Raw genomic sequence first — 17,586 nt, forward strand, 5'->3', positions numbered from 1 at the left:
CTAACGAGACCACTGATCCATAAAATGAAAGCAATAATCAATGTACTGTACTATAAAATAAATAAGACAGTATTGTAGATGATAAAAATTTAAATTACTTCCCCCCCCTTATGTGCACTGATGGTAGTCATTGTTTGGATGGGGGGCTTTTATCCATTTCTGCAGTCACACAATCAATCAATCGGTAGCTGAACTGGGTTCCACACTGTCACAAAAACAAGTCACAGAAATGAATTCACATGCCACAATCACAAAAACGAAGTCACAAGCCGCAGTCACAAGTCAGTCCCATAAAATGAGGAACAAGTCACAGTCAAAAAACCGAAAAAGCCACACAAACAAAAACATGGAAAAATAACAAAAGCAAAAACTCCAAATATCACCTCTGTGTTACATGGGTGCTCAGGACTCAACAGCTGACAGACTCAACAAGAAGCCTCTGATTAGCAGCGGGGGACTCAATTTACAAACTGAATACATTCAACAGGAAGCGGAACATGTTCCGCTTCCAAGACAAAGTTCACAAACCGAAACACCTACTTCCGGGTTTGCAGCGTTCTATTTCCAAATTGCTCAAAAACTAAGCTGTTCTAAAACCAAGGTACCACTGTATGTGTAATTAAACCACATTTCTTAAAGACACTACAGCCTCTGCTGTGTCTTGAATATCAACGGAAACATGACCTTGGGGGCCGCCCGGAACTTCCTGGAATCTCATGCACCGCTCAGCATAAATTGGGGGCTGCAGGCACCCCTTTTAACAGTTCTGTGACTAGCAGTAGTCCTCCAGGGTCTCTGAGGTCTTCCACAAAACTGACCCAAATATTAACTAGCAGGGCTATTACAATTCCTCAGCTGAGCAATTTGTAGCTGGGGATGCCAAGGATTAAACCTGGTACCTTTTGCATGTAAGACTTGTGCTGTAGTCTTTTTTCTTATAAACCACAGATTGCGATACTGAGAACTGCCAAACTGCCACACATGGACCTCAGCAGTAAAACTCCAATATGCCTCACGCTGGCAGCAGCAAGACTCACAATTGCCTAAAACATGCCACCTTAGATCATTGGTATATCATAATAAAGTTTGGAACATTGTGTTAACGGAACCAATGGATGCTGAAAGGAAAGAAACAAACAGACACTTTTATGGGTGACTAATATGGCTTTATTGTATACAGTACCTGAATACAAAACACCTAACAGAGGTGGACATGCCCATGATGTACAAGTCTGGAACTCATAAAGCAAATTAGGTTTACTCCACATCTTCTTGAGCAAACCTTCTATCTCACTGTAAAATGATATCTGAACCAAAAACAAATATGTCAACGTAAATTGTACTTACCTGAACCTATAACTTATGTTAATTTGTCAACATCACTGCAAGTTTTACTAGCTGGTGTGAATTAAAATCCTAATAGTATCAGCTGCTGGCTTAACTGCAAAAGTAGTCCATCAAATGATGCTATTCAAAGTTTAGCTACCTGATACTGAGGGCAGGGGGGGGGGGCTATGCTGCCTGAGACCCTTGGACCCTGGCACCTCCCAAGCTGAAATCTTGATTGTCAAAACAGTGAAAAGAATAGCCTGGGTAGTCTAAAAAGCATTCCTGTGAAGATGCTACTTGGTGGCATGTACACCATGCCTGGATGTCCAGGTTTACTCCACCTCTTCTAGTGACCTTTGCAAACCTGGTGCCCCCCCCCCGAGGTTCTTTTTTTGTGTAGCCACCACATGTGGGGAAAAAACTACCTTCTTTCACCCCACATTTCCAACAATTTTTGTTTCCTGTTTTATACATCCTTGTTAGTTTGGTTGGAGTGAGGTACCATCTATACATCATTTTTAATAGATTTTCTTTTAACCATGTACATGCCATGAATTTAAAACCTGTGTTCCATAATTTTGACCATTTTTCATATTCAATATTATGACCTACATCCATTGCCCATTTGGTCATGACACCCTTAATTTCTTCATCTTTTGTATGCCATTCGAGTAAAAACTCAAGAGATTTTATACAATGTTTTTATGTTGTTTTGTAATACTGCCATTTGTAGTATTGATTTTGTGTGTTTGAAACATTTTTTTTTAATCTTTTAAAAAGATATCATTCATTTGATGGTACTCCATCCAGTTTGTTAGCTTGTCCTTTAATTCCTCATATGGCCTGATCTTAATTGTGTTATTTTCTTCCACCAGCATGTCTCTGTACCGTAGGTTAACCATTCTCCCTTCATATTTATTTATTTATTTTAACTGAAAAAGCTTCCTGGGGTGACAACCAATCCTTGTATCTCATCCATACCTCAGACAATGGTCTTTTTATAATATGGTTTAGGAAGTCTCGGTGTACTCTGGCCTTGTCATACCAAAGGTATGTATGCCACCCATATCTCTTTCCAAACCTCTCCAAATCCAATATATCTGTATTGTCCAATCTGAACCATTCTTTCAGCAGGTTATACATGCAGCTTCATAATATATGGACCAGAGGTTCTGGATTACAACTCCCAGCAGTCTCAGCAAGCTTGGAGGTGCTGGAGCAAGAAAGGAAGCTAAACAAAACATACTCAATGAGTTCAGCTAAACGTGAACTCTAATTTGTGCCACTTTGAGACAGCTGGTAATAAAATTAATGACTTCTACAAAACCGAGTTAACCTAATACAACTTTCTAATTGCTACTTGCTGAGCCTCGTTTGCTAGCCAGCTCCCTTTGATCCTGGTGGGATATCTAACAAACCCAGGACTAAAGTTGTAATGGGGAAGCAAAGAATGCCAGTTATGTCTCTCGTCTCAGCTGCGCCTGCCATGTGACTAGTTCTTAAACAAAGTCAGGTGGGAGAGGCAACCAGGCCGGTTTTTTCATTTCTATGAAAATGTTGCAACATGAAACAATGAAAAATTACCAAAAGGGTGTGTATGTAAGAAAATCTCTCTAATCTCTTCTCTGAGTGGTCTCTATTCACATCGATTGCTGCTCTGACACTTTAAAACAAAGGGGTAGGGGAACCATTGGCTTGTAAGATGTTGTTGCTCTCCAAGTCCCATCAGCTCTAGCCAATAGTCAAATATGATGGGAGTTGTAGTCCTACAACATCTGGCAGGTCCAAGGTTCCCCATCCTTGCTTTAGAATCATAGAATCATAGAATCGTAGAGTTGGAAGAGACCACAAGGGCCATCCAGTCCAACCCCCTGCCAAGCAGGAAACACCATGAAAGCATTCTTGACATATGCCTGTCAAGCCTCTGCTTAAAGACCTCCAAAGAAGGAGAGTCCACCACACTCCTTGGTAGCAAATTCCAGTGCCGAACAGCTCTTACTGTCAGGAAGTTCTTCCTAATGTTTAGGTGGAATCTTCTTTCTTGTAGTTTGAATCCATTGCTCTGTGTCCGCTTCTCTGAAGCAGCAGAAAACAACCTTTCTCCCTCCTCTATATGACATCCTTTTATATATTTGAACATGGCTATCATATCACCCCTTAACCTTCTCTTCTCCAGACTAAACATACCCAGCTCCCTAAGCCGTTCCTCATAAGGCATCGTTCCCAGGCCTTTGACCATTTTGGTTGCCTTCTTCTGGACACGTTCCAGCTTGTCAGTATCCTTCTTGAACTGTGGTGCCCAGAACTGGACACAGTACTCCAGGTGAGGTCTGACCAGAGCAGAATACAGTGGTACTATTACTTCCCTTGATCTAGATGCTATACTCCTATTGATGCAGTCCAGAATTGCATTGGCTTTTTTAGCTGCTGCATCACACTGCTGACTCATGTCAAGTTTGTGGTCTACCAGGACTCCTAGATCCTTTTCACATGTACTGCTGTCAAGCCAGGTGTCACCCATCCTGTATTTGTGCCTTTCATTTTTTTGCCCAAGTGTAGTACTTTACATTTCTCCTTGTTAAAATTCATCTTGTTTGCTTTGGCCCAGTTGTCTAATCTGTTAAGGTCATTTTGAAGTGTGATCCTGTCCTCTGGGGTATGCCAACTTCTAAATCAATGATTGATTGTGAGATAAGCAGTAAGTAAGAGTTATTTTCTTCGCTGGAAGAATCTGCTGCAGGGCCTATGCAGGTACAGTCATACCTTGGATCTTGAACGCCCTGGAATTTGGACGTTTTATCTCCTGAACGCTGCAAACCTGGAAGTGATTGTTCTGGTTTGTGAACATTCTTTTGGAACCCAAATATCAAACGGGGCTTCCATGGCTTCTGATTGGCTGCAGGAGCTTCCAGCAGTCAATCAGAAGCTGTGATTTGGTTTTCGAACGTTTTGGAAGTCGAACAGACTTCCATAATGGATTCCATTTGACTTCCAAGGTGCGACTGTAATAGTAATAATTGTTATCATTATCAACAGAGGCTTAATTAATACAAGTAAAACACTGGTGTGTAGATAGGGATAAACTGCCCCCCACTTTTTTTAAGGCTGGCAACAGGACTTTGAGATGATTTTAGTCTCACTGTTGCTACTCTTTGAAAAGATGGGTGTGTAAGCAGACACAAAAGTTTACTTTGAAGATGTGCCACATGTAAATTTTGAATTAGGGTTCTGGCACTTCCCTCACAGGAGTGCGCAAATCAGCTTCACTCCACTTTGCCCCTCCCTCTTCTTTTAAAAAAAACTTTGTGGAAAGTGAGTTTGTGGAATTGTGTGCGCGCATCTGTTTACTTTTGCTGCTAAAAAACAAAAAAGAACCAGCAACAACCACCAGAAACCTTAGCGCCAAGCAACTTATTATAGGTTGCCTGAACTCCAAATATCTCCTGCTTGAAGGAAACTGAGTAATGAAGGCTGAATGCAATTTCCTGTGGAAGAGGCTGGAGGCAGAGCTTGCGGGGCGAGGGGGAGAGGCAGAAACTTGTCCATTTGCAACCAAACAGTGCAATAAAGGACAAGCTGCGGAGATAAAGGAGTGAAGCAAAGCGCCCCCTCCCCCAATTTCTAATGAAGTGTGTGAAAGACTCTTAATAACGGGGCAGAGAGCGGAAGCCAAAAGTTGTGCTTTGAGTTTGAGCCCAATTTTAAAAAGGGGGCTGAATTGCTGGCAGCGAGAGAGAAACTTGTATGGAGAAGACAGTAAGATGACCCTCGGCTTGTGGGAGCGCCGTTAAACGATTCACCCAAAGTAAGTCTTTTTCAAATTCTCCACCCTTTCCCTATCGATTTATTGGGTCGGGGGGCCGTGTTGGAGAGGGGGAGGGAGAGAGAGGGAGAGAGGTGTTGCATGCAGCTGGCAAGGGGCGGAAAGGTGTCCAGGGCAGACATTTGGGGCTCGGATTTCCTCGCGAAGGGGAATGGCCTTTGGGGCAGGTTGTGGGGCGAGAGGGCTGTCGCGGCGCGGTTTCTCCACCTAAACGGCTGATTCATCTCCATGGGAGAGCGAGAGAGCCTTGTGGGCCGGCGGTGGAGGGAGCGTTTTCAATGAGCTTCTCTCTGTGTGTGTCTTTCTCTGCGTGTGGCGTCTCTCGCAGGGCTCAGTCCGATGTCCCAGGTGAGAAGAGAGCCGTCCAGCCGCTCTGACTCGCTCCATGGAGACCCCCAGGTGGATCCGGCGCCCTTCCCATCCCCCAGCGCAGGTAAGCACAGAGAGCGCTTGTTCCCGAAACTTACAAACTACCTCGATACTTACTTGTAGTTGGGAGTGGGGGAACTTCCAAGCTCTCTTGGAATTTTGTATAGAAGACCTTGGATTTTGTGTGTGCACGCGCGCGTTTAGCTGTGGGCCTGATTCTAAAAAGGTAAACTCCAGGGGGAGAAAAGAGACTTTTTTCCTCCCCCTCCCCCATCTCTCATGTCGAAACTTTGATAGTATATATGAATATTGCAACAACAAAAAAGCCTCCTGTGATCTGTGCCAGCTGGCCCCCAGAATGTATGCGCGCACACACATCCGAAGTCTGGCAAGGCAGATTCCACCCACCCCCCACCCCCATTACGCTTTGATTTACGCCGCATCCACCAAGGCGCTGGCCCAGCATGTGTGTTTTGGAGACTTTTCCTTTTGTGTGCGCGCGCACATACATGCAGCGTGCGTGCGTGTGACTTTTCCTCCTCGAAGGCTGCACACAGGGCTGGAGCTGCGCGAGTCTCCCAGCGCCTTGGCTCTTTCTCGGGTTGGATCAGCGTTGATCTCTCTCCCCCTCCCCTGCAAAAGCGCAGGGCGTTCACGAGAGCGCGTTTGCTGGGGGCTTGCGTGCCAGAGGGTCTCCTCCTTCTCCTCCACCATTTCCTTTTTCTCTCCAAAGCCTCTTTCGTGCGCCATTCTCTTTTTTTGCAGGACTGCAAACACTTCGCAGGCGTTGGGGGCTGGGGTGTGGAGAGACCCGAGCTACTCACAAGAACTTTTGTCTTCCTTCAGGCATCGCGTGTTGCTGGGCCCTGGGCCAACTCCTTGTGGGATTTGGTCTCCTCCACCCCTCCCCTTTCCCCCACTTCGAGTCCTGATCATATTAAATTTAATAACATCCTCTAGGCCGAGCTGCAGCCAGGAAAAGAGTTTTCTTCTTTGTTCCATCCAATCCTTTCAACAGATCTAGCTTCGGGCTCTGTAACTGGGGTGGGGGGAGTGGGCTGTGTACACTGAAGTTAGGAGTGTACATTCCAGTATCCCTTGCAGCAGCCTTGGCTGCAGACTGCATTTGAGGCATCTGGAGAGGATTCAGCAGAGATGCCCCCTTCCAGGCACTGCTGACCTGTTGAGTTGCAACTGATTCACACAACACGGGAAACCCGTTTATAAAAACTCAATTGGGGGAATGTGGGCCATGGTTGGGCACATGGGTGATTTTTAGGCCAAATACCATTTCCCCCAAGATGTACTGGTGTTGTTGTTTTTTTAACCTTATGGCTGACTGATGGTTAGGTCTCTAAATCATGATTTTAAGGGCATAAGAATTTAGGAAACTGCCTATATGGTTCATCAAGCTCAGCATTGTCTACACTGGCAGCAGCTATCCAGGGTTTCAGATGGGAGACATTCCCAGTCCTACCTGGTGATGCCAGGGATTGAACCTGGGACCTTCAGCATACAAGGCAGATGCTCTACCACAAAGCTACAGCCCTCCCCTCAAAACCCTACCTTGAAGGGTTCGTAGCAGTTCATCTACACTCTTTGTTAATAGAGTACCATTGTTGCGCCGATGCTTTGCAGAGGACAAGAGGACAAGTCTCTGTCCCAAGACGTTTACAATCTAAAACCAGATACAAAAGATAGACAAAAGAGAGGCTGGGATTAATACGGAAAGAATATATAATTACTTGCCTTACGTGTGCTTTGATTTGGTTGTAACCCTGGTTAGGTAGGCCTGTATCATGTGCCAATTTTGGCCCCCCAATGTGTTTTTTGAGGGGGCCTGGCCCCCTCAACATTCAGAGGGGGTCTAGCTCCATCCCCATGCTCTCATGGCGTTGCACATGTGACATCAGGACGTCACATTGGGCCCCCTCAATCATCTTGAGACGATGGCACCTCTGGTCTCTATTATCGTCGTGTTTGTGTCATTTATATGTTGACATTTTTTATCTTCCAAACATTTCTGTCTTCACAGCAACCCTGTGGGGGGGATTAGATTGTAAGACTATGACTGGCCCAAAGTCACCCAGGGAGTGAGGATGTGAATCTGAGTCTCCCCACTCCTAGTATGGAGTCTGAGGGAGTAGCTTGCCTAAGGCCCTTCCACTGAAGTCACGCTGGGTGGGGATCTGAGCTCCACCCAAACTTCGTAGATAATAGTTTATGTTTTTTTCAAAAACGAACCATGAAACCTTTGTAGTGACCTTTAAAAAAAGGTGTGGTAAATTCCCAGCTTGTATTGGGAAATCAGGACTTGAATGTGGGGTGTCGTGATTGCATGGCTGCCTCAACCTACACGGATTTCTGCCTGTTTTCATAGGAGGCCAATGCATGAGACCCACCCCCTTTGCCTGTGGTTGTCCCTGCCCCTTCCATGCTCATGACCAGCAGATTGTCGGACTCACTGTTTTAAGATGGCAGCTTTTGCATCCCATGTCAAGCTTGCCGTGAACAGCAAGCACCTCAGGCATAGAATGTCCTCCCCAGACTAGAGTCTCAACTGGCTTCAGCCCTCTGATCTGATCAGCACTGGGTGAAGATGTTCTTTTTTATTTTCCTTGGGTTTAAATGTATTTTATGATGCCCTGAGATTCTGGAAGTTTTAAGACCTGTGAGAACTGTAGTCCTGATGTACGTTTGTTATGCTAGTGCTACCTTCAGCTCCTGTTTTCATATTTTATAATACAGTCATACCTTGGTTTTCGAGCAACTTAGTTCACGAACAACTTGGAACTCGAATGCCGCAAACTTGGAAGTAGATGTTCTGGGTTGTGAGCTTTGCCTCCTGCAAAGGACGCTCCTACAGCCAATTGGAAGCCGCACCTTGGTTTCCGAACATTTCAGAAGTCGAACGAACTTGCAGAACGCATTCTGTTTGAAAACCAAGGTACGGCTGTATACATAAAGGTATTTCCAGCTGTGGATTTGAGGGTTCTTTGTGTTTTTTTCTCATGAGCCAGCACACTTTGTTTTTTAAATCTTTTCAAATGTTAGGTTATTGCCTTTATTTTTCGATTCCTAATTCTTTCCTTTTTGCCATCCGGATGACCTTTTCATTGTCGAGCAGCAGGGAAATGCAGTAAACAAATAAATAAGCCATGGAGGGTTGGGGGAAGAAGGTGTCCTCTCTTGAGCATGGCGATTGTATGAATTGGCCATGTATTCTCCTAGGTTTTCCTTCCTCTTCTCCCTTCTGTCCCCCAAAGAATGAGAACACATTGAAGAATGCTTTCATTTCATGTATATCTTCACGACGTCGTTACAGTTTAGGATTTCAGGAACTTCCTTGTGCCTTCTGGTTTGGTCCTTTAAGCTAAAAGTGCAGCAGACCCCCATCCCTGAAACTGAGCAGGAATGGTGTGGCATATGAAAAGGTGTTCCACCCTCCCAGACAGTCATAGCTTAATGGTAGAGCATCAGCTTTGTATGCAGAAGTTCCTGGGTTCAACCCCCAGTATCTCCTGGTAGATCTGGAATGCCCCCTATCTGCAACCCAGAAGAAATTCTGTAGTTGGTGAGCTAGATTATCTACCGGTAATGGTGGCTTCTATGTTCCAGAGTGACTTGGGTAGGTTATGCTGGCACAGTGATCATTACCACCCACCTACAGTTCATTCAGGTGAGCAGTGTAGACAAAAGCCCTCCAGTATTCTTGTATGTCCTATCAGGATGAGGTATACATGAGATCTCCAGGGAATCACTCCACAAAGCTGCCAAATGAATTTAGTAACTAAACTAAAGAGTAGTTTTAAACCTATAACTCCCCAGTTAAGTACTTGCATGTTATCTGCTGGCCCCACTTTCAACACTGATTCAGGGATTATTCTATACCACAAACCATTCCTAACCAAAATGAGTGACGGCAGGCAGGTCAGAGCAAATAAGTGTACACACATCAAAATCCTGTGCAAGAATAACCCAAATCCTGTAACACAAAGAGCAGAATCCTGTAACTTTGTCTAAGTTGTGCAAATTGAGCACATTTGAATTTTTCATATGTTACAGTGGATGCTCAGGTTGCGAATGTGATCCATGCAGGAGGCACGTTCGCAACTCGCAGTGTTCGCAACCCGTGTCTGCGCATGCGCTGGTCACGATTTGGCACTTCTGCACATGTGCAAAGCACAATTTAGCAGTTCTGTGTGTGCCCGTGCACTGAAACCCGGAAGTAACCTGTTCCGGTACTTCCGGGTTCGGCATGGAGCACAACCTGAAAAGACGCAACCTGAAGCGGCTGTAACCCAAGGTATGACTGTATTAGTCTTTAGAAGGGGCAAACACACACACACCCAAAACCCTATACAGGAAACGAAGACTTGGCCTCCGACTACTGGAAAATATTCAGCAACTCCTCTGGCTTCTGAGATTTCACCAGGTGTTACTTACATCCTTTTAAGCATATATCTTCAGTCACAAGAAATCCATGAGAAAGTTGCTTTAGAACACAAGAGCAAGCAGAATGGTTTGGGAAACAGAATTCCGGTCGGAGCACCAATTGTGGATAGCAATTCTGAAAAGATAATGACAGTCTCCTGAGTTCATGTATGTGTTAAATATATACACCAAGGACCAAATCTACTCTTGCACTATTGTTTAAGCAAGAAAAGTTGCTTTTGGGGTCCGGTAATTGGTACTGGAGAAGAGCTGGGGAAAAGGTAAAGCACCCATTTCTCTTCACACACCCCCTGGCCCCCTGCACCAGCTTTCCTGTCTAAGGAGTTCTAAATTAGTGTTTTCCTCCATTTGGAACTCTGAGCTGTGGGTGGGGAGCTGACAAACAAGCAGGGGGTAAGCAGGAAGGTGTAAGAAAAGCCTAAGCACCAAAGTGGCTTTTGCTTCTTCAAGCACTTAGTTTTGAATATACAAGGCTCTCTATCAAGGCACCGGTAGGATGGGAGTATGAGAAGCAGCAAAGAAGACTGAGAAGCATGGCCAATGGTTAGGGATGATGGGTGTTGTAGTACAATAACATCTGATGAGCCTGTGTTTCCTCAGTCCTGCCCTATGCTGTACTTTTCTTCACTCTAATACAGATAAACTTTGCCTTAATTTCCAACAACTGTGTTTAGGAAAACTCTGGAAACCAATCAAAAGTGCTTCACTTTTCAGTTCAGCTGCCCACTTAAAAGTAGCTGATCTGTTATTGAATTTTTTAGTCACTTTTTGTTGTGTATTAAATGACTTCCACGGAACTTTTATGTATTATGTTTATGTACCGGTACTACTATTGTAGAATCATAGAATCACAGAACTGTAGAGTTGGAAGGGATCCCGAGGGTCATCTAGTCCAACCCCCCTGCAATGTAGGAATCTCAACTAGATCATACATGGCAGACGGCCATCCAACCTCTGCTTAAAAACCTCCAAGGAAGGAGAGTCCACCACTTATCGCAGGAGTCTGCTCCACTGCCGAACACCTCTTCTTCCTGATGTTTAGTCAGAGTGGCTGGGGAAACCCGCCCAGATGGGCAGGGTATAAATGTTGTTGTTGTTCGTTTGTTCTGGTACTAACCTCTGGAGCTGGAAGAAACAAGTTTGTTTCATCTTCCATGTGACAGCTCTTTAGATATTTGTAGGCTGCTTATATTCTAAACTTCTTTGAGCACAAACATGTTGTTGAAAATGCAGTATATAAATGCATTGACTATGGCTAATAAATAATATCTAGACATCATTTGGACATTTCCTTGGTAGATGGCATTCACAGAAACATATGAAGGCTGGAGGTTCCTTGTTGGGATCTCTGGTAACCTGTAAATACCTTTTATATCTCTAGCATGCAAGATCAAAGGTGTGTGTATTATGTGTGAACGTAAAGGTGGTAGTCATCTAAGGCCTCATCTGCAGTATACATTCAAAGCTGCATTAAACAATCATGACTTCCCTCAATGAGTTATTGAAACTATTGTTTGTCAAGGGTGCTGAGAGTTGTGAGGTTGTCCTATTCCCCTCACAGAGCTACACTTTTTAGATTGGATTAAAAGGTCTATCCCTCTTCCTCAGGATTCTTTGGGTGAAGGCATGACTGTGAAGTGACATGAGACTGCTTTAAATATATAGCACAGAAGATGGGAGTTGTAATAAAGTGTAGATGGCCCAATGGGAAATGGGAACTCATTGCATTTTGCAACTTTAGGGGTATATCTGCTCTAACAAAGAGACTAGAGGTGAATGACAGGTTACTCAGCACCAAGGTTGAAAACTTCAGATAGTGTTGAACTCTCCACTTCCATCAGTCCCAGTGAGTCTGGTGGTTCCCTCACTGCGAGAAGCGAAGTTACAGGGAACCAGGCAGAGGTAGTGTTGTCTGCCCTGTGGAACGCCCTCCCATCAGATGTCAAGGAAATAAACAACTATCTGACTTTTAGAAGACTTCTGAAGGCAGCCCTGTTTAGGGAAGTTTTTAATGTCTGATGTTTTATTGTGCTTTTCATTCTGTTGGGAGCCACCCAGAGTGGCTAAGGAAACCCAGCCAGATGGGCGGGGGTATAAATAAATAAATTATTATTATTATTATTATTATTATTATTATTATTAGGTATTAATAAGAGTCAGAGTCTCATGATGTCTGGATGGCTACTCCCTATTCTACACATACTGCATATGCCTCAGTTGGATGCCTGATCCTAGCTGTTTATTTATTGGAAATACCACTTTTCCTCACATATGCTTGGATCCTCCTCACTAGGTTTTCTGTGATGGGTCCAGTCCTGGAGTGGAGTTCTGCTCATGGGATGCTCCTGCCAGTAGAAGCGGGAGGGATGCAGCATTCATCCCTGCAGACCTGCATGTGTATAGAGATGTGCTCTTCATGGATGCAGGGCTGTCGATCACATGGAAAGCCTGTGTCTGCAACACTGTTATCTGTGTAGGCACCTGTTTCAAATATTCTGCTGAACGATACATGCTGACTGGGGCTGATGGAAGTTGGAGTCCAAAATGTCTAGAGGTCACCAGGTTGGGGAAGGCTGGGCCAAATTGTGATATGCACGTATTTCCCCAGGAAACAATACACCTTCCTTTGACCCACAGAAGTTTGTTTTATGGCTAACTTCCTGCTCATGCATCCCTCTCTTGGTACCCGAGCTAATGGCTCTGTGGCTTCTCACTTCTGCATTAGCAGAGGGGTGGGGCAGGGAGCACTAACATCTTGTGGGCATAAAGAGCAGCTTTCTGATCATTCCTGGCAAATTTGCCCTGAGGCACCATGCTGGTTTGAAAGCCATTCTGTCCAGATCCTAACTTAGCTGGACTGCCCATCCCCTTGGGTAGTTGTAAACAATGCATCTTTCACAAGAGTGCTCCACTGATACTTTGCTCAGAGTTCAGCTAGCCTAGCCAAGCAGAGTGCTGATGTGGCCTCCATTCAGTTCATTGTTCTGCCTAAAAATGCGCAACCCTCTGCACATGGAGATCCTTCCTTGATATATTAAATCCATAATTTCATGTGTCGGCTACTTGGCTCTGCCCAGCATTTAGTGGCAGGTGAAAACAGGAAAATGTAAGGCAAGTTGAGTGATTGTGCGGCAAAGGAGGAGCTGAGTTCATTCTTTCCCTCTGGCCGAGATTGTTCTTGTCATTGTGGGATATGTTTTTCCTTGTCTTATTAAAGATGGAACCTTTTAGGCAGCATCTGGTTGAGCTTGTTGTGCCAGTGCAAATGGACATTGTCTCTCTGAAGGAAAGGATGAGTGCTGGAACGGGGATGTCAATAACTGCTGGCTGCTGGTGGGGAGTGAGGGAGAGGGGGAAAGCAAAATCTCAGCATAAAAAAATTCTGATCACACATGTCTACAGTCAGAATACTGTCTGAGAGCAGGGAGAGGCAACGCAACTTGGTGACAGAGCATATGTTCTTCACGAATAAGCTCCCAAAGTCTGGCTTTCGACCTCCAGAGAAACTGTAAAGCAGCTGCCAGCCATATTGGGTTTGATCAGCCTTGCCTGGACTGCTGCCTCCCCAACGTTGTGCTGTTGAACTTCAACTTCCATTATTCCTGACCATAGTCCAATTCTGCTTTTCTAAATTGGTTACATTCTGCTGATGCAGTCACAGATGTAGATGTTGTCAATAGTTGCATGCCACAGTGCATTCCTATGCAGGCTTACTTAGAAGTAAGTACTCTGGAGAAGCTGCTGGGAAATGATATATCATGAGATATATGTTGAAATATACATTTATTTTAAAAAAAACCAGAAGCATTTTTTACTTGGTAATGTAGGCGAGGATATTAGTAGACAAGATATCAAATTGTTTTTATACGCAAATACGGTTGCAAGAGTATTATTGGCACAGAAATGGAAGCAAAAAAGAATTACCGACGAAAAAGGACTGGCAGATGAAATTAATGGACTATGCAGAATTAGATAAGATGACAGGGAGAAATTGAAACCGGTGGGATCAGAGGTTCCTAGAAGATTGGAGTAATAATAATAATAATAATAATAATAATAATAATAATAATAATTTTTTACTTATACCCCGCCCATCTGGCTGAGTATAAGAGTAAATATGTGAATTATTTGAAAATGAACTGTAATCAACAGACTGTGCTGGTAGGACTGCAAGGAGTTTTGTAAGGAAGACTATATGAAATATTGCAGGGGAAATTTATGAAAAGGATTATTAGTTATGGATTAGTAAAAGTAATAGTGAAAATAATGATGAAGATTGAAAAATCATTAGACGGAAGTCCTTGGCTTATAGCCAAAATATTGTATAAGATAAGAAGAGGTGTTATGTGGTGTTTGGAAATATATGCAATATATATATATATAAGTACTCTATTACTCAAGTGGGCCTTACTCCCAGGTAGGTGTGTATGATTGCCCCTTGACGTGAGAGGTGTCATTAGACTAATCTGTTGTTTAACTTTCTCAATACAAATGTGACTAGTAATGCACACAGAATTGAATTTATTTTGGGCCAGCATTTATTTAAATCTGTGAGAGCTTTGATTGAGGGTTGGCTTATTGAAGTTTGTGTTTCCAAGTCCCAGTAGGACAAAATATGCTTTAATCAGAGTTAAACTAATCCATGTGAAAATCCTAGTGAAGATTAGGCTGCTGTAATGATATCCATGTATGTATGTATGTATCTATGTATGCTGGTCAAAATGAATTCTACATAGAAACCTGGAATTTCATTGACTTATTAATGTGGGGCAGCCCCCCCCCCCTTTGGCAACTGCAGATTTAAACTTCCTCAAATAAAGCCACTCATACCCATAAACTGTACAAAATTGTATCAAAAGACAAACCATTTTTTAAAATCACATATTGGCCCTGACATTTTTATTTTGCCCTAAAACAAAGTAGGGTTCTCCCCCTCCCCTTAATCTTGCATTGTTTCATCACTGCTCCATATATTTTAAATGGGTTATAAGACAAAATTCATAAAGCACTGAATAATCATAATTTAAAACTTAACTGTAGCCTTTGTGCCAGAAAGTATCTATTCTGACCTTTGCCTAAAAAGGATATCTTTCTCAGAAAAAAATCCAACTTGCAGGAAAAAGAAGTCATCAACAATTTCATTGGTAAGAGTGTCCGTTAAACTTCATCATCAGTGGATGCATTCAATTTACAATGAGATTCTAGGGAAACGGTAATTATATGAAATGCTTTTCAAACTGTTTTTATTCTAATAGCTTTTTTACTTTATTTACAGCACAATCCTATATACAGTATGTCTACCCAGAAGTATATCCCATTGAGTTCAATTGCGTTTACTCCCATGTAAATGAATATGGGATTACAGCCTTAAACTTTTTATTTTATCAATAGATCTTGCCATATGCATATATTTAACTATAATATAAGGTGTCTGACGAGCCTTTTTATAGTGATTGAAGACCTTCCAGCAGTATTCTGTTTCTATTCCTTCTATGCTTTTATTTCTTCTTGTTGTTATTACTTAATTGGTCACCATTTCTTGATGTTCTGTTTGCATCAAGTCTTCTAAAAACCCAAGCAAAAGCCAAATTGGAGACTTAGGTAATGATTATAAAGATTTAGTTCTAATAATTTGTGTTCCTTTGTCCTAAATAATTTCCCCCCTCCACTGCATATGCATGTCATTGGCAGTGCACCTGGCGTTCCCATATTGAATTTGCTTATCTTAACAAGGGGTAAGATGCCATTTCTTATGCTGTTTTTTATTAGCTTATCTCATTAGCAAAGGCGGCATTTCACTTTTCATGAGTTTTCTCCCCCTACGTATTGCTCCTTTTAAGATTCAACCTTTGAATGTTTTAACAGTCACCTCCTCATGTAACAAACTATGCACTATTGATAAAAGTCAATTAAAAAACTTTCAAAAGTTCCTCTGCAGCCCATCTTCACATTTGAGCCACAGTTACTTTTGTGGAAACAATGAAATAACAAAGATCTGTTGTTACAATCACAGATACAGTATTACCATCTTGAATTCCCCCTCCTTTTAAAAAGATGCATTCCATAATATTGTTACAACGACACCGTTCCCGTAATTACAAACTTTCTGTTAGTATCCTTACTCTTCATTGAAGAAGACTGGTATTGTAGGTAATGTATCTAAAATCAATTCATATTTTGACTGTTTCCCAGTTTGATAATAATATTTTCACCAATAGATGTTGTGTACAGCTTTTCCATTCATACCATTGACATGACATTTAATGGCACATATTTATCATCATCAGGGGCGGATCTAATATGAAACTAATGAAGCTTAAGTTTCAGGGCCCCTAATCCCCAAAGAGCCCCAGAAGTGACTTTAGTTCATATTCAGGGGCGTAGCCAGGATCAAAACTAGGGGGGGGGGGCAAGCCATGGTCGTTCAGGGGCGGGGCCAAGGCACAGGAGGGGAGGGGCCACGAAGTGGGAATGTGGGCGGGGCTACAGGGCCAGCGGGCCTGATGACATTGTGATGGCGGCGGCAGCGGACACCTTGTGCTTCTGGGGCTGGCAGCGTTGGCGGCTACCCTGCTTGGCTGGAGAGGACGGGAGGGTCGGGCAGGCGAGAGGGGGTGGCAGGGCGGGCGAGGGCGAGGCAAGGCACGGCCGCAGCCACGACGGCTCCGAGGCGTTGCTGCATATCAGCATAATATTTCAACCATGGTTCATGCCCCACCTTAGGAAAAAATTCCTGCATTGCAGGGGGTTGGACTAGATGACCCTTGTGGTCACTTCCGACTACATTTCTATGATTCTATTGATATATTACCATAGCATATGCATCATTCTGCTTTCTTGAATTGTCCTACTCCTAGGCATAGCAGCCAACTCCTAGAGGCCTAGGTGCCTCTCTCTCCCCCCCCCCCAATTACTGGTAAATACCGTATTTGAAAGAGTCATCCCCCCATGTTGATGGGCTTTCTATGTGGGGCTTATCTGCCCCCCCCCGTATTTTATTAAGGATGGAAGAGGGAGGGAAGGAAGGAAGGAAGAAATAGAGAGAGGGATAACTCATATTTGTGGGTGCCTCTGGGTGACGCTGTGATGCTGGAACTCTGCATGTACAGGAGCCTTGTAAGCAGCTTTCTCTCTGCTTGATTTACAGCAGGCATGTCCAACAGGTAGATTGTGATCTACCAGTAGATCACTGGATGTCTGTGGTAGATCACTGGTAGGTCACTGGCACCCCTAAAAAAGCTCACCCAAAATTTTCCTCCTCCCTAAAAAAAGTTGAACTATGACCTGAAGCCCTAAACAAAAATGGGCCTCCCTCCCTCCTAAAAGAAGCTCAACAAGTTTGACCTAAACCCAAAAAAACAGGGCTTCCCTTCCTTAAAAAAACTCAACAGCTTTGACCTGAACCCCCCAAAAGGGGGTAGATCACCCCCAGTTTTAAACTCTGTGAGTAGATCAGAGTCTCTTGGGAGGTGGCCACCCCTGATTTACAGTATACAGATGCAGGAGGAGGGGCAGACTGGAACACCACTGCTTTTTATAAACATCACTGTGTCTGTCAAAGCTACAGCCCCCCCTTTCTTATTCACTTCCTTTTAGCCTTGCAGAGCCAC

The 17,586-nt window shown here is 43.6% G+C and overlaps 1 protein-coding gene and 1 non-coding gene across 3 annotated transcripts in view; one reads left to right on the forward strand and one right to left on the reverse strand.

Annotated features, from left to right (window-relative positions):
- Window positions 1-4,657: 4,657 nt before the first annotated feature.
- MDFI (MyoD family inhibitor) overlaps window positions 4,658-17,586 on the forward strand; it is a 50,103-nt gene continuing 37,174 nt past the window's right edge. The window contains exons 1-2 of one of the 2 annotated variants that reach the window (XM_035122992.2): window positions 4,658-5,134; window positions 5,481-5,585. In XM_035122992.2, coding sequence (XP_034978883.1) covers window positions 5,492-5,585 — 94 coding nt within the window. In that variant the 5' untranslated portion in view covers window positions 4,658-5,134; window positions 5,481-5,491. Of the gene's footprint in view, window positions 5,135-5,480; window positions 16,317-17,586 lie in introns of those variants that run through there. The other variant, XM_035122991.2, reaches the window with a different exon arrangement.
- Window positions 7,000-7,068, reverse strand: TRNAT-UGU (transfer RNA threonine (anticodon UGU)). The gene has a single exon. It is a non-coding gene; the product is annotated as a tRNA-Thr (tRNA).

The sequence above is a fragment of the Zootoca vivipara genome, chromosome 7 (assembly GCF_963506605.1).
Source record: "Zootoca vivipara chromosome 7, rZooViv1.1, whole genome shotgun sequence".
In the NCBI taxonomy this organism is placed as follows: Eukaryota; Metazoa; Chordata; class Lepidosauria; order Squamata; family Lacertidae; genus Zootoca; species Zootoca vivipara.